Consider the following 27777-nt stretch of genomic DNA (forward strand, 5'->3'; position numbering starts at 1 on the left):
TCATTTCATTGTAACCATATCTACTGTGTTGTTTGTTATGCATTTCTGTGATTATTTAGCTAGTCAATAAATGATTAAGACAATTGATGTATGGATGATTCATAGTGAAGGCTGGGTTCGTGCAGATAACCAACAACTTATGACGTTTGGAATGAGACTAACGTGAGGTAAAGAATAATTAATTAGTTAGAAGACTAATTGATCAGATATTAAAATATCTGAAAAGTTATATTAGGAAAATTATAACTTTGTAATCTGAAGATTTTCCTTGGTGCCCCAACTTCATAGTTAAATACATTTACATGATTAGTTTAATCACGCCATAATAATTACAGAGAATTGATTAGATAAAATAACAGTCTTCAATTTAATGATGCCAAAGACACAACAGATTTAGACATTTTTGCAAATGTATTAATAATAAGCTGAAATATTACATTTACATATGTATTCAGACCCTTTACTCAGTACTTTGCTGGAGCACCTTTGGGGGCAATTATAGACTTGAGTCTTCTTGCGTCCGACGCTAAAAAGCTTGGCGCACCTGTATTTGGGGAGTTTCTTCCATTCTTCTCTGCAGATCCTCTCAAGCGCTGTCAGGTTTGATGGGGAGCATCGCTGCACAGCTATTTTCAGGTCTCCAGAGATGTTTAATCGGGTTCAAGTCCAGATTCTGGCTGGTCCACTCAAGGACATTCAGAGACTTGTCCCGAAGTCACTCCTTGGCTGTGTGCTTAGAGTTGGTGCTCACCCCTTGGGTTGTGCCGTGGCGGAGATCTTTGTGGGCTATACTCGGCCTTGTCTCAGGATGGTAAGTTGGTGGTTGAAGATATCCCTCTAGTGGTGTGGGGGCTGTGCTTTGGCAAAGTGGGTGGGGTTATATCCTTCCTGTTTGGCCCTGTCCGGGGGTATCATCGGATGGGGCCACAGTGTCTCCTGACCCCTCCTGTCTCAGCCTCCAGTATTTATGCTGCAGTAGTTTATGTGTCGGGGGGGGGGCTAGGGTCAGTTTGTTATATCTGGAGTACTTCTCCTGTCCTATCCGGTGTGCTGTGTGAATTTAAGTATGCTCTCTCTAATTCTCTATTTCTCTCTCTCGGAGGACCTGAGCCCTAGGACCATGCCTCAGGACTACCTGGCATGATGACTCCTTGCTGTCCCCTGTCCACCTGGCCGTGCTGCTGCTCCAATAGTTCTGCCTGTGATTATTATTATTTGACCATGCTGGTCAATTCTGAACATTTGAACATCTTGGCCATGTTCTGTTATAATCTCCACCCGGCACAGCCAGAAGAGGACTGGCCACCCCACATAGCCTGGTTCCTCTCTAGGTTTCTTCCTAGGTTTTGGCCTTTCGAGGGAGTTTTTCCTAGCCACCGTGCTTCTACACCTGCATTGCTTGCTGTTTGGGGTTTTAGGCTTGGTTTCTGTACAGCACTTTGAGATATCAGCTGATGTACGAAGGGCTATATAAATACATTTGATTTGATTTGTCCTGTTGGAAGGTGAACCTTCACCCTTTGTCTGAGGTCCTGAGCGCTCTGGAGCAGGTTTTCATTGAGGATTGCTATGTACTTTGTTCTGTTCATCTTTTCCTCCATCCTGACTAGTCTCCCAGTTCCTGCTTCTGAAAAACATCCCCTGGAATTGGCCAGGTGATGAGCGGTGCCTGATTTCCTCCAAACGTGACGCTTGGCATTGAATCTTGGTTTCATCAGACCAGAGAATCTTGTTTCTCATGGACTGAGAGTCCTTTAGGTGCCTTTTGGCAAACCCCCAAGCGGGCTGTCATGTGCCATTTACTGGGGAGTGGCTTCCGTCTGGCCACTCTACCATAGGGCTACCAGTTCCTGATTCAAATCCAGGCTGTATCACATCCGGCCGTGATTGGAAGTCCCATAGGGTGGCAAACAATTGGCCCAGAGTCCGGGTTTGGCCAGGGTAGGCCGTCACGGTAAATAATAATTTGTTCTTAACTGACTTGCCTAGTTAAATAAAAAATATAAAAAGGTTTGATTGGTGGAGTGCTGAAGAGATGGCTGTCCTTCTGGAAGGTTCTCCCATCTCCACAGAGGAACTCTGGAGATATGTCAGAGTGACCATCAGGTTCTTGGTCACCTCCCTGACCAAGGCCCTTCTCCCCCGATTGCTTAGTTTGGCCGGAAGAGTTGGTGGTTCCAAACTTCTTCAATTTAATAATGATGGAGGTCATTGTGTTCTTGGGGACCTTCAATGCTGCAGAAGTTTTTTGGTACCCTTCCCCCGATCTATGCCTCGACACAATCCTGTCTCGGAGTTCTACGGACGATTCCTTCGACCTCATGGCTGTGTTTTTGCTCTGACATGCATTGTCAACTGTGGGACCTTGTATAGACTGATATGTGCCTTTCCAAATCATGTCCAATCAATTGAATTTACCATGGGTGGACTCCAATCAAGTTGCAGAAACATCTCAAGGATGATAAATGGAAACAGGATGCACCTGAGCTCAATTTCGAATCTCAAAGCAAAGGGTCTGAATACTTATGTAAATAAGTTGCAGTCTGTTTTGGAATGGGTGGTCAGTCTCTCTTGGCTAAGAGTTAATGGGGATCCTAATTAAATACAAAAAACACCAAATATTCATGATAAAGATAATTTCTTTGCCACATTTTTTTTCTGTTTTATTTTAGTGCCTTATTGCAAAAATATATATATATTTTATTCTGTAAAGGCTTCCTTCTTTTCACTCTGTCATTTAGGTTAGTATTGTGGAGTAACTACAATTTTGTTGATCCATCCTCACTTTTCTCCTATCACAGCCATTAAACTTTTTTTATTTGTATTTATTTATATCTTATTATTATTATTTAAAAAAAATTCCCCAATTAGTAGTTACAGTCTTGTCCCATCACTGCAACTCCACTACGGACTCGGGAGAGGCGAAGGTCGAGAGCCATGCATCCTCCATGCCAAGCTGCACTGCTTCTTGACACACTGCTCACTTAACCCAGAAGCCAGCCGCAACAATGTGTTGGAGGAAACACCGTCCAGACGGTGACCGAAGTCAGCTTGCAGGAGGCGGGCCCGCCACAAGGCCTAACCCGGACGATGCTGGGCCAATTATGCGCTGTCTCATGGGTTTCCTGGTCACGACCGACTGTGACACAGCCTGGAATCGAACCCAGGTATGTAGTGACGCCTTATACCCCTGTGCTACTCGGGAGGCCAACTCTGTAACTGTTTTAAAGTCACCATTGGCCTCATGGTGAAATCCGAGAGTGGTTTCCATCCTTTCTGGCAACTGGATTAGAAGAACGTCTGTATATTTGTAGTGATTGTGTGTATTTATACACCATCGAAAGTGTAATTAATAACTACCCTATGCTCAAAGGGATATTCAATGTCTGTTGTTTTTTACCCATCTACCAATAGGTGCCCTTCTTTTTGAGGCATTGGAAAACCTCCCTGGTCTTTGTGGTTGAATCTGTGTTTGAAATTCACTAAGGGACCTTAGGGATAATTGTATGTGTGGGGTACAGAGATGAGGTAGTCGTTCAAAAATCATGTTAAACACTATTATTGCACACAGAGTGAGTCCATGCAACTTATGTGAGATGTTTTATCCTGAACTTATTTAGGCTTGCCATAACAAAAGGGTTGAATACTTATTGACTCAAGACATTTCAGCTTTTCATTTTTTATTAATTTGTAAACATTTCCAGAAACATAATTCCACTTTGATTTTAAAAGGTATTCTGTTTAGGTCAGTGACACAACATCTCAATTTAACCCATTTGAAATTAAGGCTGTAACACAACAAAATGTGGAACAAGTCCAGGATACTTTCTGAAGGCATTGTATGTGTGTGTGTGTGTGTGTGTGTGTGTGTGTGTGTGTGTGTGTGTGTGTGTGTGTGTGTGTGTGTGTGTGTGTGTGTGTGTGTGTGTGTGTGTGTGTGTGTGTTGGGGTGTGTGTGTGTGTGTGTGTTGGGGTGTCAGTGTACGTATGTGTGAGTGTGCGGGTAGAGTCCAGTGTGTGTGCCTAGAGTCAGTGCAAGAGTCTTAGTGTAAAAAAGGGTCAATGCAGGTAGTCCAGGTAGCCATTTGATTAGTTATTTAGCAGTCTTGTTTATAAGTCTTGTGGCTTGCGAGTAGGAGCTGTTGGTTTCAGACTTGGTGTATTGGTACTGCTTGACGTGCGGTAGCAGAGAGAACAGTCTGTGGCTTGGGTAACTGGAGTCTTTGAAACATTTTTGGGCTTCCTCTGACATCACCTGGTATAGAGGTCCTGGATGGCAGGGAGCTCAGCCCCAGTGATGTACTGGGTCGTACGCACTACCCTCTGTAGCACCTTGCGGTCGGATGCCAAGCCGTTGTCATACCAAGCATTGATGCAGTCAGTCAACATACTCTTGATGGTGCAGCTGTATAACATTTTGAGGATCTGAGGGCCCATGAGGAACTTGAAGCTCGCGACCCTCTCCACTACAGCCCCTTTGATGTGAATGGTGGCGTGCTGTGTGCAGAGTTGACAGCTCAACTGCATCGCTCACAGAAAGAAAAGAAAACCTGTCGCTCCAAATTTGCTTCATTCCTTAAAATCCCCATTTAACAAACACACATCTATTTTTGTGACTACCTGGATCTACCATTTGGTTTTGAAGTATTGAAACCAAACCATATGATTTAAATGAAAATTATTTTAATAAACAACATGAAAAACAGACTGTAAGAAGCACTCATCATTTCGAATAGTCTACATCTCAAGTTAAACATCATATGAACACTCTAAATAGGTCCGGTGCCAGACAGGTAGCAGAAGAAGGAACTAAACTGAATCATTTAGGCTATATTATTAGCCTGTTATTTCAATTAATTCAAGGCTGTAGCCTACAAATAAATACATTGTAAAGCATATGCAAGTGCAACACACTCGGCTGTCAGGAACATTATGTGCTCAGCATTTAAACTCAACAACATTTCGTTGTAGTAAATCATTTTAGTCTATAAATGTGAATTACTGTGACTTAGAATTAAATGAAAATTGCTTTATTAGGCTTAGTCTGCAGTGCCTTGGAATTCACTTTTAGAAACACGAGTTTGTCCAGGGTCTGTGGCTTCAGGTTCATGCAAAGGTGCCTGGAGAGCAGGCCAGCAGTGGAGAATACCGTCTCTGTATGGAACCATACTATGAATGCTAAACACCCTTCGGGCAACTCTTGCCAGGCTGGGCAGGGATGCAGACTTGTTTTTGGCAACAAAACAAAAAGATTTAGGCTAAATAACCCTATCAAAACGGATAGCTTCTTGAAAGAGGTCATGTCAGGCTTATCGGGACAAAATCAATGATAGCCTATTGTATTGATAATATAACAAAAATTAATTAAACGTTTAAGAGATTTGATTCTTTGTTTATAAATACTTTGCTATAGTGACAGACACACTTAGATAGTTATCCACCTCGTTCCATTCTGTTAGCATGTGCACTTAGTACATCATTATGTTTCTTTATGAAAATATTTAGCAAACTCCATGACAGTAGCTAAAGCAAAAATCAAATTTATTTATAAAGCCCTTCATACATCAGCTGATATCTCAAAGTGCTGTACAGAAACCCAGCCTAAAACCCCAAACAGCAAGCAATGCAGGTGTAGAAGCACGGCGGCTAGGAAAAAACCCCTAGAAAGGCCAGAACCAAGGAAGAAACCTAGAGAGGAAAGCAAATGGCTATAGCAGAACACAATTAGCCTACAAATGCATGCTGGGTCGGGCATGCCACGAGCTTGTAAAGTGATCGCTTTTAATAGTACTGATGCGAAATTGGAGAGGGCAAGAAGGCCAATGCTCCAGTATTTGGGAAACTCGCTCTGCGCTCGATTCAAATTGGGCACGCTCTCCAGCTCGACTCCGCTGTGCTCTGGTATGGTCAAAGTGGGGAGGAGTTGTCAAAGCACGTATTAATGAAGCTGGTGAATGATGATGTGGTAAAATCCTCAATGCCATCTGATGAATCACCAAACATATTCCAGTCTGTGATATAACAGACCAAATACCACGGGTATGACGAAACAGTTATGTTTCCTTCTCTAATTACATTGGTAACCCGTTTATAATGGCAACGTGGCACCTCTGGGGCTTGTGGTACATGGCCAATATACCAAGGCTATGGGCTGTATCCAGGCACTGAACCACAACCCCTCGGCCCTTACTGCCTAGTTATCAATATTTAGCGGAAATGCTGACTGTTTGTAAACAATTAAAGAGAACAATATCTGTATATTAATTTTGTTTTTTCCACGTTGATATTATATGATAGCGTGGCCGAGCGGTCTAAGGCGCTGGATTAAGGCTCCAGTCTCTTCGGGGGCGTGGGTTCGAATCCCACCGCTGTCAATGTATTTTTTTTATTTTTTTTTATCCCGGGTGATGTACTCAGACAGTCCAAGCGGTAACTCGCCTAACAGGGCAGACAATAATTATGTATACACTGTATTAACAAAACGGTAGCAATGCTACTCAATTTCACACACTGTATTATGCCATCAAGTACATGATCTTATTTTAAGAGCTTTTGCGACATCTGCAGGCAAAAAACGTTAACGTTTTTTATCGCTTTGCATTGTGGGAACAGAAATAGCAGCTCCTCCCCACGTGTGGCCATGTCTGTGTGAAGCTCTACAGCCAAGCAACATGGCAGCATTCGCAAACAGGCACCTCACCTAAAGCGAACGTGAATGAAATAAACGGAGAGGAACGGTCAAATGGGCAGGTGAGATTTAGTCATCAGTTTAATTGATATACCAGTGAAAACTTATTTTAAAACAATCGAGGCCTGGCAAATAACTTTCAATTATTTTGATTGCTCGGTACATTAATAGCTAACGTTACAGATATAACGTTAGATAGCAACAATTCGTTTGCTGTTTTGGACCGCGTTACTCTTGTTATTTCACGAATTCGTTTTGTTTTAGTGGTTCGTTTTGACTCAGCGAGCTAGTCATTCGACCATACCCAGTAACACAGATATGCTAGCTAGTTAGCTATTAACGTTAGCCGCCTTAAGCAGGTGACTTGTCATGATGTGTCAATGTAAATAAGCGATGTACGCTAACGGTAGCAAATTCCACGAACGCATGTTATTTTACTGCGATAACTACACACGATGATAAAGGTATTTAGCTACGTTCTTACACCTTTAACTTAGCTACATAGTTAGTTGTTGGCTAGTTAGCTATGTTGCTTATAGTGATAATGTGTGTCTGTAGCTAACGTTAGCTAGCTCGTGGTAGTCTAATTAATCAGTCTGTAACACACAAGTCATTGGTAACGTTATATAGTTAGTCTGCTAAATATGAGAAATGTTCCTTACCAGCCAGAATGTTGAATACAATTACATTTACTCGACCAGTTGCCTGTGGGTTTTGTCCTTAAGCTGCTTGAATTTGAGACAAGGTATACACAGGAAGGTATTGTTTACCTAATGAAATGTTATTTGTCACATGCGCCAAAACACAACAGGTGTGTAGACTTGACTGTGAAATGCTAACTTATTGATCAACAATGCAGAGAATAATAATAACTAGGCTATATACAAGAATGTACGAGGTAGTTGGTGTTGGCAGGGTAGCCTAGTGGTTGGAGCGTTGGACTAGTAACCGGAAGGTTGCAAGTTCAAATCCCGGAGCTGACAAGTTACAAATCTGTCGTTCTGCCTGAACAGGCAGTTGACCCACTGTTTCTAGGCCATCATTGAAAATAAGAATTTGTTCTTAACTGACTTGCCTAGTTAAGTAAAGGTAAAATATGTAGGTGTAGGGGTAATAGTGACTAGGCAAACAGGATAGATAATAAACAGAGTAGTCACAGCTTTTGTGGAGAGTGTGAAAGTGGTTGTTTGTGTCTGACATCCTCCCTGTAGTCTCAGCAAACTTGATGATGGTGTTGGAGTCGTTCATGGCCAAACAGTCGTGGGTGAACATGGAGTAAAGGAGGGGACTAAGCACGCACCCCTGAGGACCCCAGTGTTGAGGGTTATCATGGCAGATGTTGTTACCTACCCTCACCACCTCAGGGTGGCCCATCAAAGTCCAGAATCAAGTTAATTAAGTCCCAGGGTCCCGATCTTGGATGGACTATGATATTGAACGCTCAACTGTAGTCAATGAACAGGATTCTCGCATAGGTATTCCTCTTGTCCAGGTGGGAGAGAGCAGTGCAATAGGGATTGAGTTGTCTATGGATCTGTTGGGGCGGTATGCGAATTGGAGTGGATCCAGGGTTTTCATGGTTCCAGATTTGAGTCCCAATGGTACGATAGTCAATTAGGCAGGTTACCTTTGAGTTCTTAGGAACAGGGACTACGGGGGTCTTCTTGAAACATGTTGGGATCACAGACTGTGATAATGAGATATTGAACATGTCTGTGAAGACACCTGCTAGCTGGTCAGTTCATGAACTGAGAACGCGCCCTGGAATTCCATCTGGCCCAGTGGCCTTGCGAGTTTTAACTTGTTTAAAAGTCTGGTTCGGTACCGAGAACATCTGTTTTTTATTGGATATTTGGTTTTCTTTGTCAATAGCTATTGAACCAAGCATACAATGAACATTTTATATTCTGAATCAGGGGAGGATTGAGATTTTTTTTTTTTTTATGATTCAGAATATACCATGATCATGGTCATGGTATGCTTGGTTCAATAGCTATTATTGAGAAAGAGAGAACCGCATATGCGATATAAAACTCTGGCGGAGCCATGGGTGGTCCTGGGAGTGTATAGGTCCACCCACTTGGGAGCCAGGCCCACCCACTGGGAAGCCAGGCCCCACAGGTGAAGAAGCTGGGTGTGGAGGTCCTGGGCTGGTGATAACAGAACTTTTAAGTCAGAATTGGCTGTAATTATGTTGCAGCTTCAGCAACACGGACAGTGCGATAAACGCTGTTGATCTTCTGTGGTGGTCGCTGCAGCAGGGAGGAGAGGGAGACAATGGGTGCAAGTCACAGTCACTTGCTGTCAAGTATGAGCCTGGCTGGGCACAATAGAATCGATTTGAGGTCGGACTCCCTCTAGTCATGTCTTACTTAGTTCATCAAACTGTGTGGTTAAAGCATCAGACAAGCTCAGTGCATATGTTTGATTAAAACACAGTTTGTCTATATATGGAAAAATACACGTTTAAAAATGTCAACCAATTGATTGGTCAAAAGAACCGATCTAGTTTCTGCAGAAATTCTTCGATTGTGGACTGGCGTGGTTACACGTGGTCTATGGTTGTGAGGCCGTTTGGACATACTGCCTAATTCTCTAAAAGTACGTTGGAGGCGGCTTATGGTAGAGACATTTTAACATTAAATTCTCTGGCAACAGCTCTGGTGGACATGCCTACAGTCAGCATGCCAATTGCACACTCACTCAAAACTTGACATCCGTGGCATTGTGTTGTATGACAAAACTGCACATAATTGTGACCTTTTATTGTCCTCAGCACATGGTGCACCTGTGTAATGATAATGCTGTTTAATCAGCTTCTTGATAACCCATCCACCTGACTGGTGTGGCATATCTTGTTAAAGGAGAATTGCTCACTAACAGTAAACAAATTTGTTTACGAACTTTGAGAGAAATAAGCAACTGCAGAGCATGTAGCACAATTTAGATAGTTAACTTAAGTTATATGATATCTAGCTGGCAAACATTTAATTGTGAATTCCGTACTGTAACTAGATCACAAGACGCGTGCTTCACACAGTGAGTGACTCAGATTGCTCTAGTCTTGTCGTTGTGTGCTTGTAAACAAACACCAGATGACTGGGGACTACCAGTAAGCTTCATAATTAAAATATGTGACAGATGAACTGAAGAACGCAATCTGCTTTATCTCCTGTCTTATTGCACTAGTTAATTGCCAGGGTTTAGTTAAAGAGGCTACAAATATTCAAATGTAAACTTGTTTTTTTTTCTTGAATCGTACTCCAACAATTTTGATTCTTCATCGTCCCTCTTAAACTCCATGACACTCCCTCCATTGTCACTATTAACTTAGGGCTCATTAGTATCTTGGCAAGGAAACAAAACATGAAGCGGATTTAACTTTAAGAAAATAGCCCTAATGTTAGAAACAAACAATTTTGTTATCCGGAGTCAGGTTTAGTTATTTTCCATGCTATAGCACACAATATATTACATACAGCAGGTTTTTAAAGGACCAAAGAGTTCGGTCTGTTTTGTGTTAATTTTTGCCATGGAATAAATATTGCAATACTGGTATCGTCACAGCCCTAAATTAACAGGAGAAAAAAGGCACTCGGCCTCGGTTGTTGTCGTGACTTTAACTTTAATCTGAAGACAGTTAGCTTATTAGATGAATAACAATGTTTAATTGTTACCTGATTTTATTTTATTTTATTATTCATGTAACAATTAACTCATTAGGATCTGGGGCACCACGAGAGTGGTTCTTTAAAGAGTTACCATCTCCAGAGTTAAACTCTAAATGTCTTTATCTATCACATCTATAAACAGTTATTAATACTAACCTCGTATCATATCACCATTCTAAATCTCCCTGCATCTGCAAAAACCTGAGCCTTACTTATGATTCAGTATATATATATATATATCCCATTTAGCAGACGCTTTTGTCCAAAGCGACTTACAAGTCGGCTGGGGCCACTACTTTTACATATGGGTGGCCCCAGCGGGAATCAAACCCACGACGCTTGGCGTTGCAAGCGCCATGCTCTACCGACTGAGCCACACAGGACCTACTCCACAAATTGGTACATTTTTATTTACTAGCTAATTAAATGAGAACACAGGAAAAGCACACACACACACACTGCTCCAGTTATTGACTGGAAACGTAATACGCTGAAAACAGGTCCCTAGCAGAATGACATCAACATGGATGCTTGTTAAAGAATATATTTAAAAGGAGAGAGTGGGACAGAGACACTTAACATTACCACATTCAGAAACCACTCTCTCCTCCAATTTACCATATACTTTGCACACAAACCGCCACCTGCTTTGAGCAAGAAATCATGAATGTATTTACGTGAAAGGGGGTTGGGCTTTTTCGTGTCACACTTGTAAGTGTCTGATTGTCGGAAATGGTTCCAACAACTCTTCTACTGTTGTCCTTATTTGTAGGTGCCTGGTATCCGGTGACTTGTCATTTAATCCTGAACAGAACTACAGAGTTGATTTTTCCTTCCATTTGCTATTGAAGATAGGCTAGCTAGCCGTATCGATGGTTCCCCAGTGGGGTGATTTAGAGTAGTGTAATACGATGGTTTGAGCAGAGTAACAGGGTGATCCTACTTAAATTCACTTTCAAAGATCCTTTACTTAGGGCTGCTAATCAGCCGTACCAGTGAGGCGAGTTTATTGTCTCCACCTCATGTTGAGATTCGAAGTTCAAACCATTTTAAATCCGCAGCTTCACACTTTTCTGGTCCAATTTGTTAATTTTTCAACCCATCATGTATACCTTTTGCTTGAAAGGGGCGGTTCCGGCAGGCTGACACGATCCCTGACCTCACTCTGGGGCGGTGATTACACACTGTGCAAAGTTATGGAAAACTATCTCTTAATATCTCTCTAACAAAAACACAATTTTTCATATTACATGCACAACCCATAGTATGGAAATGTCATCTATGTAGTGGGTATACTTTCCAAGTTACAGTATTTCCTTCATAACATTGTTAATGACATCACAAAATAAAACACAATTACATTAGTGTTTTATAGATTGCCTCTGACCATTTCCCACGTTCTACATTAGAAATATTGTTCCAGGTTTAGCTTTTGAACGTGTTAGTTTCAGCGGGAAAAGTCTGAGACAAAGCACATTCCTTTGGTAGATTTTGAGAGCACGGGCCTGAATCTTCTCCCTTGATTTACAACAGGATGTGAGTTGTTAATCCCCGCTAGTTCTTTCCATCCCCTCTATGGGTGAGAGGGGGTTTGATTGAAGTTATTCATTGCATATCTGATCTGACATATTTGGGTTCTTGTAGTCAGTCATGACATTGTTTTATATTCGCGAGGTCCAGTACTAGCTGTATATACGGGAGACGTAGGTCTATATTCTGAAGACAGGTTTGATTTTAGAGTCATAATTCAAAAGACTTCTCTCCAACTTCGCCACTGTATCAACCTGGCCAGCTAAGCTTATGCGCATAAACACGTAATTAGGTCTAACGGTTGTCTCGTGCCGAACTGCTCATGTGCAAGCCTTGAAAGGCACTCTGTCGATTTTTGACAAAGGAAAACGTGTCACTTACACAAGGTTCACATAATAACATGTTGAGCTACTTAAGACATTGGCTCGAATCTACGTCGTGCCTTTAGATTTTGAGAATTAACAACTAAAGGAAGAAATGTTCACATTTCCCAAATTCGTCTGTCTGTCGAATATGCTTCACCAAAGGTTCCCGGAAGCATTGCAATGTTGTGCCTCTGGGTTTAGCAATTCTGTGGCATCTCTAGCTAGTTTTCCATCCAATTGGTGACAGATTTTCACATGAATATTCAATCATCTGCATTAAAACAATATGCACATGTAACAGTATAATTTTAAACCGTCCCCTCGCCCATACCCGGGCGCGAACCAGGGACCCTCTGCACACATCAACAACAGTCACCCTCGAAGCATCGTTACCCATCGCTCCACAAAAGCCGCGGCCCTTGCAGAGCAAGAGGAACTACTACTTCAAGGTCTCAGAGCAAGTGACGTCACCGATTGAAACGCTATTTAGCGCACACCGCTAACTAAGCTAGCCGTTTCATATCCGTTACACACATTTTCCCAACAGATGTTTCCATCAAATTGATTAAAGGCTACGTGTGATGAGTGCACATAAAAAATATCCTTGGAAGTTAAATTCCCACGTACCAAATAAAGTTAAATGGGTTTTTATCGCATCATCAACTCTACTGATGGTCTTCTCAAAGAAACATTGCGTTGTATAGCAAGTGTGCCCACTCTGGTATTGGCACATGTGCTCTATACTGTATCTGCACGTATAGTTTACATGATGAGATTATTATGGACAAAAGAGCGAGATTATTTTTGTCAAACGGAAGCCAAGCATCGATCATGTAACCAGAATAAGACCCTTGATATATTTATTGGAAAGTAGCCTCTGTTAGTTTGTGTCTCAGTCACTCAGCATTTCTTTCATCCTAGGTTGGGTCCCCAGAGGTCTGCTGCTCTTCTTTGACGTCTCCCCCAGACCTCTCCCCTCACTATGGCCAGTGAGGAGGACGATGACCCCATCATACAAGAGGTGAGTGACTAGCTTCCCCAGTTCCCCATTTACCTGTATGTTTCTGCCCAAGCCTAGGTTTGATTTTCTTGGCAAGGCGATGATGAATGATGAAAAGAATATAAACCCAAGCTTTTTCTTTCTGTCTTCAGATTGATGTATACCTAGCTAAAAGCCTTGCGGACAAGCTATATCTGTTCCAGGTAAATCTACATCTATTCGGCATCAAGCTGTGTCGATTTTATGTTTGTGGTAAAAGTCATTTGTTAACCTTCCTTTATCTTGATTTGTTTCTCCTTTATAGTATCCAGTACGCCCTTCCTCTATGACCTATGATGATGTCACTCATCTATCTGCCAAGATCAAGCCCAAGCAGCAGAAGGTGTGACAGGGCTCCCTTGTTAAAGAGATTTCCATCTCCCATTGATACCTAAATGACAACTTGTGATCCATCTTGGATCAGCCTGTTAATTATAAAACATTCTTAGCTTACAATTTGTCTCCCCGTAGGTGGAGTTGGAGATGGCCATTAACACTCTGAGTCCTAACTACTGTCGAAGTAAAGGAGAGCAGATCGCCCTCAACGTGGACGGAACCACCTCAGAGGACTCCAACACCTACTCTGTGTGAGTGCAATACTTAGTAAACTTTGTGCTGGTTCACTTCTTAGTACTCTGTTAGTCCTTACGTCTCAGTTATGCATGTGGCATGCTGGGAATTGACACTGACCATTGATCAATCTCCTTGCAGGAAGATGATGGACAAACAGACGTTCACATCCATCCAGTCCACAACCAACACCTCCAGATACGCTGCTGCCGTCTTCAGGAAAGGTAGCTGTGTTTCTGTACATTCATATCCAATCAGCCCTCATCAGCACTGTCATTGCTCTTTATGTTAGTGTCAATATCTAAATGTTTGTCACTGACCTGTGTTGTCACCAGGGGAGCTCCACATCACACCGCTGCAGGGTATCCTTCAGATGCGACCCAGCTTCTCCTATCTGGATAAGGCTGACGGCAAACACAGAGAGCGGGAGGCCGCTAACGAAGGGGGAGACTCTTCTCAGGATGAGGTGGAGGAAGACGTGAAGGCCGTCACTGTAAGGAAACACACAATTACAATCAGTTCTCGCACAATGATCCTCTTAAAACAATTGTTGAGCTCCGTTTCTTCGCTCTAGGTGAGGTTTTCCCGTCCTGAGTCGGACCAGGCTCGTCAGAGGCGTATCCAGTCGTACGACTTCCTTCAGAAGAAACAGGCAGAGGAGCCCTGGGTCTACCTGCACTACCACGGCCTCAACGTAATGAGGCGGTCTCATGCACTCCTTTCTGACCTCTGTGAATCCAAGTCACTGCCAGTACCAATTCAACACCTACCTTATGTGTGTGTGTGTGTTTAGGATGGCTGTTCGGACCACGAGAGGCAATACCTGTACTGCCAGGCCATGGGAGGCTCTGAGAACACAGAACTGGTAAAAACACCAAAGTGAGTACTAACACGTAGTGTCCCTATTTAAGTGTCTGCTTTTGCTTTATTTTTGGGCTGCTTTTGTGTGACCTCCCTTATGTCTCTTTCCTCCCACTTCCTTTATTCATCTCTCTCTTCTCTCAGGGAGTACCTGGCAATGCTCATGCCCCCTATCACAGAGGAGAAGATGTAAGTAACACTTACATGAAGTGTGTAATGTACTACTCCATGTTGTAACATTTCAGGTATGAAACCGATGTCTTGTGTGTGTATCAGTGTGAGGCCCGTAGGTCCCAGTAACGTGCTTTCCATGGCCCAGCTCCGGACCCTGCCGCTAGGTGACCAGGTCAAAACCCTGTTGAAGAACGGTACGCTCACTAACTGCTTACCTTAACGGAAATTGAAGTATTTGTACATGCTTTTCTCCATCTTATTCTTTCCATAATTTCTCTCCTCCTCTCTAGTCAAAGTGATACCGTTTGCCAACCTGATGGGTTTGTTGACCCCTGGGACAGACTCCACTGCAGTGCTGCGCTGCATCCAGCAGGTGGCGCTACTGGTGCAGGGCAACTGGGTGGTCAAGAGGTGAGACCAGCAGAGCAGGACTGTGGAGGCACTAGGCCCTAGGGACCAGGTTCACGGATCAAAATCAATTCGATCCAAAATGTAGTTCTAATTCTGGTTTAGTTTTTCAATAACTAGATATGTGATTTCATGAACAGAGATTATGCTTGAATACTAGAAATATATTTATATTGTCCCAGAAATATTTCAGGTCATGTTCCTGAAACCAATTGAACAGTTTTTTTTCTTCACTCAGTGACGTGCTATATCCTAAGAACAGCTGTAGTCCCCACAGTGGTGTGCCTGCTGAGGTGCTGTGTCGAGGAAGAGACTTTGTGGTGGGTCACACTGTTTATATCCCTACCATATCTCATAGCACATCTTCCTGCACAGGTCCACAGTCAAATGTACCACACGACACAGGTTCAAATTTCAAGAGACTTCATGGTGAAATGTAAAAACAAGTTATCTTTTGAATCCTGTTAATTATCTGTTTCTCTTTTCAGATGTGGAGATTCACTCAGGAGCGCTCAGTGATGAGGAAGGAGATCACAGCCATCATCAAGGTAATCAGCTGTTTAAACAGTTGATACTACTAGTGATACATAGACCTATAGTCTCTCACCTGGCCAAAGATGAATATACACAACTAAAGTACAACTTTATTTAAAGTACATGGTGTAACACACTCACTAACAGTTAGCCCTAGAGGGTGTTACTAAATGTCTGTTCACACCTATTATTTTCAGCTCCTGCCAGAGGATGTGAAGGACTTCTTGGAACACATGGCGGTGCCTCGTATAAACCGTGGCTGGGAGTTCCTGTTGCCAAGCGACAGTGACTTCATCAAAAAGCACCCTGACGTGGCCCAGCGGCAGCACATGCTGTGGATTGGGATACAGAGCAAGTAAGAGACAATATTTGCGAACACACACTATCACTCACTGTTTCTCTTGGTATGGTAATGTGGAAAGAGACTGTGGGTTGATTTTATTGTTCATGGTGGTTTTGTGTTTGCAGATTGGAGAAGGTCTTCAACTTCTCTAAGGAGGACCTGGTATCCAAAAAGGACCCACAAACAGGTGTGTACTGATTGTGCTCATAGGAAAGTCCCTCTGGCATAAGGTATTTATGTGTCTCTAGCTGAAAACTGTGTGCCTCTCTGTTAAAGAAGCTATGCACGTGAGTGGCGAGCAGCGTCTGAAGGCAGCCCATGAGCGTGCGCGACAGAACCAGCCCTCTCTTCAGAAGGACCTGAGCGCTCGTCGACAGGGAAAGGGTGGAGCCGGACCGAGCGGTGGAGCAGCGGTCAGAGTCAAAGAGGAACCTGTCAGCGACGGTGAAGACGAACCCATGGACACTTCCTCCTCCGCTCTCCCTAACGGGTTGGTAAACGGTTACCCATCCGCCGCCACTTCCGCTGCCTTGAATCCTCATAACGGACACGGCGGGACTCCCACGCCCTCACCGTCACCTGAGCTGAGGGACTTTGTGTGGAACATGTTCAGGAAGCAGCATGTGCTGACGCTGAGCGAAGTCAAGAGGCTGTTCAACCTCCACCTGGCCTCCCTGCCTCCCGGAGACGGCCTGTTCCGCTCCATCTCAGACCGCCTGCTACAGGATACTATACTGATGAGCCACTGCAAACAAATACTGGTGCCTGTGAGTATTAGAGCCCTAACCCTGCTACAGGATTAGTATCCGATGAGGTTTGGTCTTGGTTTAAGATTGTGAAAAGGACATAAGGCTGGGGATGGGGTTAGTTCCACTAGAAAGCGTAAACCCACTGTAGTACTGGAGGATTTAAGTTAGACAGGCCTATTCTTCCACCCGATGAGTAAGCCTGGATATCCAAAGAAACAAATCCTCTCCCTGAACTAAAGAGATCGGCGTTAGGCTCCCAGCCAGATGAAACTTAGCCTCCCTGGGCTTTCTGCTACTCCTGAATGGTGGTCTCTTGCTTGCCTCCGGAGTGCGGCTATCACCTTTCCTAAACAGAATAACAAACTAACGGTGGTTTTGGTATGTGACCTATCCCTGTAGCAGCACACCAGCTTTGCTCCTGATGGTAGTAAGTAGGTAGTAGAGAGCAGTGATGCACTGGAGGGTTGACCTTCTCAGGTTAAGCTCTGAATAGAGCCTGATGGCTGTGGGATTGTAGAATCTAGCTGTTCAATTGAAATACAACTCACTGGCCTGCACTGTACATTAGGTGAAGCCTACATTTTCCTGTGAGGTGTGGCTCTTCAAACTCTCATTGTTGTGTCCTATGGAATTAAGACATATCAGAGAAATAGTTGAATGAACATTGTTAGCATTAATACCAAGACACACCTATTGTATGGACATGGAGCTCATCTTCTCCCTCCTATCCGATCCCCTTTCAACCTGGCTTAGGTTCTTATCCTCCTCTCTCCTCAGGGGGTGGTAGGGTTTTAGACCCTGGAGGGGTGGAGGAAACCAGCCCACTGTTAAATAGCTTCTGTTCTTGGCTGAGAGGACAAAGCCTATTACTGGTTAGAAATTGGCCATAATCACAGATCTAGGATCAGATTAACCGTAAACATTAGGCAGACGGAAGGCAGACGGAGGCAACTTCATCCTATCCCAGCAGGGGTTAATGCCTACAGGGAGTGGAGATGGTTGATTTAGTGATTGGTTTATTTGTTTTGGTCATTTAGCAGATGCTCTTATCAAGAGCAACTTAGTCATTTTATGAACATAGCACGCCTGTCTGTAGATGTGCATTGCCTCAGTGTTTTGGGATTGGGAATAATCCGAAGTGTTGTTAAAAAATAAATTAAAAAAAGGTCTCTTCAGTCTGTAAATCCAAGATTGTGTGGTTCACTGCAGCGGTTTCTTTCCTGTCCCCTTAGTTTCTTCAGTTGTCATTCTCTTCAATAGTTGTTTCCTTCCTTTCTTTTCTTCCCTGTAGTTTCCAGCCCAGAGCACAGCAGCTGCTGATGAGCAGAAAGTGTTTGCTGTGTGGGAGACAGGAGAGACCTTCGACAAGGTAACAACAACAGGGGCCCGGGTGGGGTTCTTTTAATCAAGTCTGTACAAATTATTTTTTTTTCTTTTTGTTCCACATTCCTACTGCACCCACGGAATCACTCTGAGCATGTGTATGTCCTGTATTATGGTTTGAAGTCATGCAGAAATACATTGATCATGTCTTAAGCCGTTTGCCTTCTCTGACTTGATCAGGATATGTTTAAAGGACCCTATTCTACTGTCGACATTTCAAGATCTTGTTGTATGTCCTGCCCCTCAGCATCGTCAGGTCCTGTATGAGATCTTCATGAAGAACTACCGGGTGAGGAGGAACGTGATCCAGACCAGGCTGACGCAGGAGATGGGAGACCAGGTTACCAAGGATGATGTGGACCGCCTGCTTAAGGTATGACTGGTCTCCGAACATAGTTATAGAACAGACTGTTGAACAGCGTCTTAAACTGGCTTTAGAAACAGGCTCTAGAATGGGCTGTTAGAACCAACTTTATAATAGGCTCTGGTACTAGCTTTAGAATGGGTTCTAGAACCAACTTATAATGGAGTTGCCATTAAGTAACTGAGTGGGTAGAGAGTTGACACAGTTGCAAAGCTCTAGGAACCCCTTCAGAACTGTCTCAAGAACCAGCTGTGTTTCTAACCTATGTTCTCTGGTCCTTTCTTATTAGGAGTGCTGTGTGAGCTTTGGAGGGATGTGGTACCTCAAGGGTACCCTACAGTCCTGACAACATTGAGGACACGCCCTTGTGGCCACCATCAACCAACCAAACCCACTCCTCCAGAGCCTAGTGGGAGAGCTCTGTACGGGAAGGCGGGACAGCCAGACACACAAACCAATTGTAGCCCTCCTGCCCCCAGCTCTCCGGACTGGGATTGGAGGAATGAGATGTCCGTCATCTGCTCCGGTCAGAACATGACACTTGTTGTTAATGCAGCTAAAGAAGTCACTTCTAAGCTCGGCCCAAACGGAGCCGATCTGTTGGACAGAAGACCTTCCATATTCATGCTAAGGGCTGGAGCAGGAGCAGAGGAGATGTATATGACTGAGACAATACTGAAAAAGTTGGGGGTGATGTAAAATGCCATTATTTCCCAATCTGTTTCTCTAGTACCCCCCAGAACTGCTCATTTTTGCTCTAGCCCAGAACCGGTACACTTGATCCAACTAATGTAGGTGGGCTGGTTCAGGGTCTGAGCACAAATGTGCAGTCCTGGAGGTACTCGAGGAATGGATCGGGGAACACTGTACCAAAAGTTTTGAGAATGACACATATTCATTTTCACAAAGTCTGCTGCCTCATTTTGTATCATGGCAATTTGCATATATTCCAGAATGTTATGAAGAGTGATCAGATGAATTGCAATTAATTGCAAAGTCCCTCTTTGCCATGCAAATGAACTGAATCCCCTAAAACATTGCCACTGCATTTCAGCCCTGCCACAAAAGGACCAGCTGACATCATGTCAGGGATTCTCTCGTTAACACAGGTGTGAGTGTTGACGAGGATAAGGCTGGAGATCACTCTTGTCATGCTGATTGAGTTCGAATAACAGACTGGAAGCTTTAGAAGGAGGGTGGTGCTTGGAATCATTGTTCTTCCTCTGTCAACCATGGTTACCTGCAAGGAAACAAGGATATTACTGCCAGTAAGATTGCACCTAAATCAACCATTTATCAGAACTTCAAGGAGAGCTGTTCAATTGTTAAGGCTTCAGGGCGCCCAAGAAAGTCCAGCAAGCGCCAGGACCGTCTCCTAAAGTTGATTCAGCTGTGGGACCGGGCCACCACCAGTACAGAGCTTGCTCAAGAATGGCAGCAGGCAGGTGTGAGTGCATCTGCACGCACAGTGAGGCGAAGACTTTTGGAGGATGGCCTGGTGTCAAGAAGGGCAGCAAAGAGGCCAATTATCTCCAGGAAAAACATCCGGGATAGACGGATATTCTGCAAAAGTTACAGGGATTGGACTGCTGAGGACTGAGATAAAGTCACAGTCTCTGATGAATCCCCTTTCCGATTGTTTGGGGCATCTGGAAAAAAGATTGTCCGGAGAAGACAAGGTGAGCGCTACCATCAGTCCTGTGTCATGGCAACAGTAAAGCATCCTGAGACCATTCATGTGTGGGGTTGCTTCAGCCAAGGGAGTGGGCTCACTCATAATTTTGCCTAAGAACACAGCCATGAATAAAGAATGGTACCAACACATCCTCCGAGAGCAACTTCTCCCAACCATCCAGGAACAGTTTGGTGATGATCAATGTCTTTTCCAGCATGATGGAGCACCTTACCTTAAGGCAAAAGTGATAACTAAGTGGCTTGGGGAACAAAACATCGATATTTTGGGTCCATGGTCAGGAAACTCCCCAGACCTTAATTCCATTGAGAACTTGTGGTCAATCCTCAAGAGGCGGGTGGACAAACAAACAAAATCTGACAAACTCCAAGCATTGATTATGCAAGAATGGGCTGCCATCAGTCAGGATGTGGCCCAGAAGTTAATTGACAGCATGCCAGGACGGATTGCAGAGGTCTTGAAAAAGAAGGGTCAACACTGCAAATATTGACTCTTTGCATCAACTTGATACAGGCCTTAGACACTTATGAAATGCCTGTAATTATACTTGATTATTCCATAGTAACATCTGACAAAAATATCTAAAGACACTGAAGCAGCAAACGTTGTGGAAATTAATATTTGTGTCATTCTCAACTTTTGGCCACGACAGTACTATGCCATTGAGAAATTAGACAATTTTGATAGTGATCCTTAATTATTATTTTTTTAATTATTAAGCAAATCAAATTGTATTTGTCACGTGCTTCAAATACAACAACACCTTACAGTGAAATGGTTATTTACAAGCCCTTAACCAACAATGCAGAAATTTTACTAGACGGAGGGTGGTATCCGCTAAGGAAACAAGTGAATGCAGTTCATAGTCCAATTGTTTTTATTTTTTTTCTCCACAATTTCGATCTTGTCTCATCGCTGCAACTCTCCAGCGGGCTTGGGAGGTGAAGGTCACGTCATGCTTCCTCCGAAACATGACCTGCCAAACTGCGCTTCTTAAATTACAGGTCGTAGAAACATGTCAAACTAAGTATAGAATCAATCTTTAGGATGTTATTATCATAAATCTTCAATAAGGTTCCAACCAGAGAATTCCATTGTCTGTAAAAAGCACTGGAACGCAGGTCGCTATCATGTGAAATGCGTGTGACCAGGACCTGGCGCTCTGCCAGACCACTGACTCAAAGAGCTCTCATCCGGCCCCACATCACAGTATTCATTCAAGTTTCTAAAGATGGTTGACATCTATTGGAAGCCTTAGGAAGTGCAACATAACCAATATCCCACTGTGTGTTCAATAGGGGCTGGGTTGAAAATTGACTAACCTCAGATTTCCCACTTCCTGTTTGGATTTCTTCTCAGGTTTTTGCCTGCCATATGAGTTCTGTTATACTCACAGACATCATTCAAACAGTTTTAGAAACTTCAGAGTGTTTTATATCCAATACTAATAATAATATGCATATTAGCAACTGGGACTGAGGAGCAGGCCGTCTACTCTGGGCACCTTTCATCCAAGCTACTCAATTCTGCCCCTGCAGCCATAAGAAGTTAACACCCGCCCGCTTAACCCGGAAACCAGCTGCACCACTGTGTCTGAAGAAAACAAAGTTCAACTGACGACAGAGGTCAGCCTGCAGGCGCTCGGCCCGCCATAAGTAGTCGCTAGAGCACGATAAGCCTAGTAAAGCCCCCCTCTCCTAACCCGGACTATGCTGGGCCAATTGTGCATGCCCTATGCGACTCCCTATCCCGGCTGGTTGTGATACAGCCCAGGCTTGAACCCGGGTCTGTAGTGACACCTTTAGCACTGCGATACAGTGCCTTGTACCACTGTGTCACTCGGGAGGCCCAGTCCAATGATTTTAACCCGTTAGTGGCCTTAAAAAATAAAATAAACATTTGTCATTTTACTATTCGCCTCCCCCGGAGTTTAAGGCCTTAACTAGGGTAGCACATTGCCAGGCTTGAGTTTTAAAATTCTCATTACTCTTTTCTTGACTTTTAATTTGGGGAGAGTGGAGGAATTATAACTTTGGTTAGATATTCACTCCCCCGTCACTGATACAGACCATACAGAGGACAGCCCAGCATCGTGTTGAGGGTTGTAGACGGGTTGGCTGACATTGCGAAAATGATGCGTGCATCGATGTGGCTGGAAGGCCTAAATTGTTATGATTCTGAACGGTCAGATAGCTAGCAACAATGACAAGTTGCAATCTGGGTGGCTCGTTTCAGCTTGTAACTTGTTAACCCTTTGACCCATACAATCACTTATTTGTGATCAATATTGAGTGGTACCTGCAGCGTACGATCTCAAATACGTGATTGGAACAGTAGCAACATAACGTATGACACCATTGTTGTTTGAACAGCATCTAAATATTTTTTTGTACTGATGGAAAGTAAAGGTCTTAAAAGGTCAAATGGAGGAATAAAGTTTATTGTAAAAGATAAAAGCAAACTTCATCATCCAAGCATCACACGGAACACATCCGCAGCTCAAACTCATTCAATAAACCAGTCTAACACAAGTTGGCGACCTAACAGCTAGACTAGTTTACAATATACCACATCTCTGGCGAGCACAAAAGACGAATGTAATGTTTAGAAAATAAATGCGTGTCCGCTAAGCTAAAAGCAGCTACATTCTTTATGATGGCAGCCATGTTTTTTTACACTTTGCAAGAACTCCCTAATCCCAGAAGGCGACTTCGCTATAATGCCGCATTCAAAACTGGGAAATTGGAAATCTCCGACTTCAGTGTGTTGAAAACCACTGGGAACTCTGAAAAATAATGAGCTCCGACTGGTGAAAATTAGATTTGAACGCCGTACAACTCGGTGCCTCTTTCTAAAGCTCTCACTTTCCGACGTGAAGGTCATGATTTTACCTTGTATTTTTCCGAGTTCCAAGTTGTTTTGAACGCGGCATAAAACGCAAATAAACAAAGTCAGATGGTTGCACCCATTGCCCAGAAAATATTATGTTAGTTTGGCCACTAATCAGCACGAGCTTGTTACCAGAGAACATGACAAGTTTATAGTTTTTGACCAATCACAAAGCAAAAAAAAAATGTTATCGCCTCATAGATCATCACCCAAATACAAGCCTACTGCCTAGCCGTAACACGAACAGGGCTGACAGATTTGGTTGAAACTATTTTAGTGGCGTTCATTTAATTTGTGGGGGGTTTCAGTGCAGGTATCGTGGGGGGATATGATGGAGGAAATATTACTATGATGGGGTTTATCAATAAATGGGGGGCAAACACAGAAGTTTGTAAACTATAAATACACTGTGTACTTAGTCATTTTTAAGTACACAGTATATTTTTAATTTTACCTTTATTTAACCAGGCAAGTCAGTTAAGAACAAATTCTTATTTTCAATGACGGCATGGGAACAGTGGGTTAACTGCCTGTTCAGGGGCAGAACGACAGATTTGTACCTTGTCAGCTCGGGGGTTTGAACTCGCAACCTTCAGGTTACTAGTCCAACGCTCGGTTACTTGAAGTTTTGGAAGGAGAATGATAACTGACCCACAACATTCATCCCCTTAGATTACACCAAAGCTTAATCCTGTCTAGCTCCATAGTTTACAATAACCCATTATATCTACATCCTTGCTTCACTCATGCCACGTTCTCTGCATACAACATAGCTGATTAGACTTATGCACCATTCAATCTGATCGCCTGCACAAACTACCTCACTTTGTTGCTTACATGACTGTCCACCACCCTGTTCTCATTCTCCTCGACCAGTCTAAAACCTATCCAAGCCATAATACTCAGCGCATTTAAGAAATATCTTCTTCGCTTGGTGACGAGGCAGGCCTCTGTAGGCTACATGTCCAGTGGTGATAATACGTTGACATGGTGATGAAATGTAGCCAGCCTAGTTTTTCCAGGGGAGAATAAATTTGTCATTTTTAAAAACGAAGAAAAAGTATTTAGGATGTCAGCCTTTCCCGGCCTTAGACATGTTCGGCATATGTGCTATATGTGCTCATACCACGCTCTCACTTGTTGTATGCCGCTATTGTATCAAATACACCTGATTTGCTGCCTCAGGTTTCCCGCCCTATCTCACACGCAGCCCCGCATACAGGCTAATACCAAAGCCTTTTTCAGATAATACATGTAATATGATTATAATACTACAGATACTCACTGCTACTATTATAGGAATAATGTTTTATAAAGCCTCATATGAAGCAGACATTGCGGTATTGATACAATGCAGGGTGTAGAGAATAGCGACAAAATGCAACAATCAAATTCTCCCAACAGCAGGATAGAATTCTGGTACCGCATGCTAAAAACTCACTCTGTAAGGGCCGTTTATTAATATTTAGAACTTACGCGTCAAAAGGTTAATGATGCCATGTCGTGTTTTGACTAATGTAATTTCTATGCTATTATGGCAAAAATTCACAAGCTAGCTAACCAACAACTCTAATGATGTATTTGAGGAGACAAGTGCTCATTGTGCAAATGTATTTGTTTTCAATAAACATTTGGAGAATATAATTGACATGTCAACAGTCTAAGGGCTAACCCCCCCCCCCCCCCCATTTATTTTTCCCCATAGTTGCGCACGTGTTGGTTTTGTTCCTAAACAATTAGTCTATAAAACTGATTGTTGTACAGCAATCAATTAATAGTTTGGATCAACATGAGTAGATAGACATATTAAACTACTGTTGTGAGTAAACTAAACGAGAGGATTGTGCCGAGGACTGAGGTGAATTATAATACAGGATTGAATTGGTGTTGAAGTTATTGCAATTTACAACCAAATACTGTCTGAATAAAACGTACATTTTTTTTTATTTAACTAGGCAAGTCAGTTAAGAACAAATTCTTATTGACAATGAAAGCCTACCCCGGCCAAACCCATTTGAGGCTGGGCCAATTGTGCACCGCCCTATGGAACTCTCAATCACAGCTGGATGTGACGCAGCCTGGTAGCAAATCGTTTAAACTGTGGAGGTGAATGTTACTTTGAAAGAAACTTAAGCAAATTAATTTTATATTCGATAGACATATTTCAAAACTGGACAGTTATGCACGTGGTAGTGGATCCTCGTGGAAAATGTGAATAAAAACAATTGAATGTCGATTGGTTTGCTATTATTTAACGGTTAGAGTTTTGAGAAGAAAAGAGGATTGGCGATGTCTGGGAGATGAGTGGATTTAATTGTTGGCGCATTCAAAGGAAGCTAACAGAGTACATGTTAAAATATCTGCCAGCATTGTTTGGACCTGGTATGATTTGGTTAAGATATGCTTACTGCTGTGTCGCTCCTTGCTCCCATCTTAGGTCTCTATAAAAGTGCCTCCGCAGACATTCAGGACAAAATAAGTCATCACTGATATTAATATAAGAGGTCAAATTAGACAAAGTTGTATGTTTTTCTGACTGTAGATGCTTTTGTTGATGTTGAAAATAGCTATCTGGCATTTAATGAAGACTTGCACAATCAGTGCAACCGTCTGAAGCATTCCACAACTTTCTGTCCATGCAATATTCAGGTTTTTCAGGTGTATTCATTTGATCAATGATCTCAATAGGCTGTTGGTTATTTTTCCATTGGTATGTTCTTTTGCTCAATAAAAATTGCAATAATGGAAAGCCTATTGTCTGATGTTCATATCCTTGAGATAAGCTGTCACACACACGCGAGTGTATTGCCTGATATGTCAGTATTACATGCCCGTTGATGTACAGGTCTTGATGTGATTTAATGAGAAACAGCAGAGACACAAATGACAGAGGGAAACGGGATCTTTTAGTGGTGATAAATGATTCACTGAATTGTAATGGAGAGAACACAGCCCCTTTCATCTGTCATTCAGTCTACTCTGTGGCCAGTTCCATTTTTAAACCTGTAGAATTAAAGACCTTTGAGTTGGATGACTCAGATCTAAGGTACATTTTGTGGTGAGGTCTAAGGTGAGTCAGGAACAGGAGAGGTGCAGGGACTGACCCCATTTTAGCCCCTCCCACCAGCCTCAACTGGTACAAGCCTTATCAACATGTCTGCCAAGAACACTGTAGTTGACATTTACAGTAACTGTAAAATACATCAGTTAACAGTCACTCAGATTAAAGGAGTGATGTGTGGACTCAATGGTAATCTATTTTATTCCTTGATTACTATCAACAGCATCATAGGACAGTTAATGTTACATACACAATCATTTAGCAGACGCCAATTACATACAACATTACCATATAAACAGCAGTGAATGAAGTGGAGTACATGTGTCCCACACAAGGACTCATCTCCCGTGGGCAGATTCTGCATGTACGCAAGATTTTACTTCTGGGTTAACCGATTTATACACGGTCATGTTTTATGTGAAGAAAAAATATGTGCAAATGTATGGCACGTTTGTGTTTGAACCCGAGCATGACGACTCAGGACACCCACAGAGTGCTGTTCTCCGTCTTATAGGGACACCGAAGAGCCTTCACAAACTCCAAACCCTGGATAGAGGGGCTCAGTGAATTTGCTGTGGTGGTTCAGTGCGTCAGAGGAGACTGTAAAAGGACAGAGTGCCACCAGTCCAGATACATGGAAAGGTAACCAGATACACACTTATTCTGAAAGAGTGGGAGGAGGGGACTTGTTAGGTAGTGTTTTCATTATTGTTCCAGGCAATGTAGTTGCCATCAGGACATGCCATTGCAACCGAGCCAGGTATTACCACCCCTTCCTTTTCTGCTGATTCTTTTATACAGTTGAAGTCGGAAGTTTACATGCACTTAGGTTGGAGCCATTAAAACTTGTTTTTCAACCACTCCACAAATTTCTTGTTAACTATAGTTTTTGCAAGTCGGTTAGGACATCTACATTGTGCATGACACAAGTAATTTTTCCAACAATTGTTTACAGGCAGGTTATTTCACTTATAATTCACTGTATCACAATTCCAGTGAGTCAGAAGTTTACATACACTAAGTTGACAGTGCCTTTAAACAGCTTGGAAAATTCCAGAAAATGGCTTTAGAAGCTTCTGATAGGCTAATTGACATAATTTGAGTCAATTGGAGGTGCACCTGTGGATGTATTTCAAGGTCTACCTTCAAACTCAGTGCCTCTTTGCTTGACATCATTGGAAAATCAAAAGAAATCAGCCAAGACCTCAGGAAAAAATGTGTAGACCTCCACAAGTCTGGTTCATCCTTGAGAGCAATTTCCAAATGCCTGAAGGTACCACGTTCATCTGTACAAACAATAGTACGCAAGTATAAACACCATGGGACCACTGTCATGAGAATTTTTATCCCAATGGTTGAACTCAACTATCACTATAGCTTTGACCAATTCCCAGAGGTTGTAAGGCCCTGGTTAATGAAGAATTAGACAAAGTCCCAGTCTACAATAGATCAATA

At 42.9% G+C, this 27777-nt stretch overlaps 1 protein-coding gene and 1 non-coding gene across 3 annotated transcripts; both read left to right on the top strand.

Annotated features, from left to right (window-relative positions):
- The first annotated feature begins 6292 nt into the window (after window positions 1–6292).
- trnal-aag (transfer RNA leucine (anticodon AAG)) lies at window positions 6293–6374 on the top strand. Its single transcript has one exon. It is a non-coding gene; the product is annotated as a tRNA-Leu (tRNA).
- A 253-nt stretch (window positions 6375–6627) lies between these two features.
- On the top strand, window positions 6628–26013 carry LOC135523722 (DNA-directed RNA polymerase III subunit RPC5-like). 2 transcript variants are annotated; one of them, XM_064950565.1, is made up of 20 exons: window positions 6628–6750; window positions 13176–13275; window positions 13407–13457; window positions 13559–13636; window positions 13765–13880; window positions 14005–14087; window positions 14199–14356; window positions 14438–14557; window positions 14657–14742; window positions 14869–14913; window positions 15001–15092; window positions 15189–15309; window positions 15545–15626; window positions 15795–15854; window positions 16038–16195; window positions 16309–16370; window positions 16460–16950; window positions 18224–18301; window positions 18563–18688; window positions 18969–26013. In XM_064950565.1, the coding sequence occupies exons 2-20, from the start codon at window positions 13237–13239 to the stop codon at window positions 19023–19025; spliced, it is 2103 nt and encodes a 700-aa protein (XP_064806637.1). In that variant the 5' UTR covers window positions 6628–6750; window positions 13176–13236; the 3' UTR covers window positions 19026–26013. The 2 variants fall into 2 exon arrangements, with proteins under 2 accessions (XP_064806637.1, XP_064806638.1); XM_064950566.1 differs by having other exon boundaries at window positions 16463–16950.
- Window positions 26014–27777: the final 1764 nt, after the last annotated feature.

Source organism: Oncorhynchus masou, chromosome 31 (assembly GCF_036934945.1).
Source record: "Oncorhynchus masou masou isolate Uvic2021 chromosome 31, UVic_Omas_1.1, whole genome shotgun sequence".
In the NCBI taxonomy this organism is placed as follows: domain Eukaryota; kingdom Metazoa; phylum Chordata; class Actinopteri; order Salmoniformes; family Salmonidae; genus Oncorhynchus; species Oncorhynchus masou.

What these genes read in the sequence shown, in the direction of transcription:
- LOC135523722 (XM_064950565.1), top strand. Translation starts at nt 13,237, where the DNA reads ATGGCCAGTGAGGAGGACGATGACCCCATCATACAAGAG. An exon ending in TGCTGCCGTCTTCAGGAAAG is followed by an intron (nt 14,088 to 14,198) that starts GTAGCTGTGTTT and finishes TGTTGTCACCAG; the next exon opens with GGGAGCTCCACATCACACCG. An exon ending in AGATCACAGCCATCATCAAG is followed by an intron (nt 15,855 to 16,037) that starts GTAATCAGCTGT and finishes TATTATTTTCAG; the next exon opens with CTCCTGCCAGAGGATGTGAA.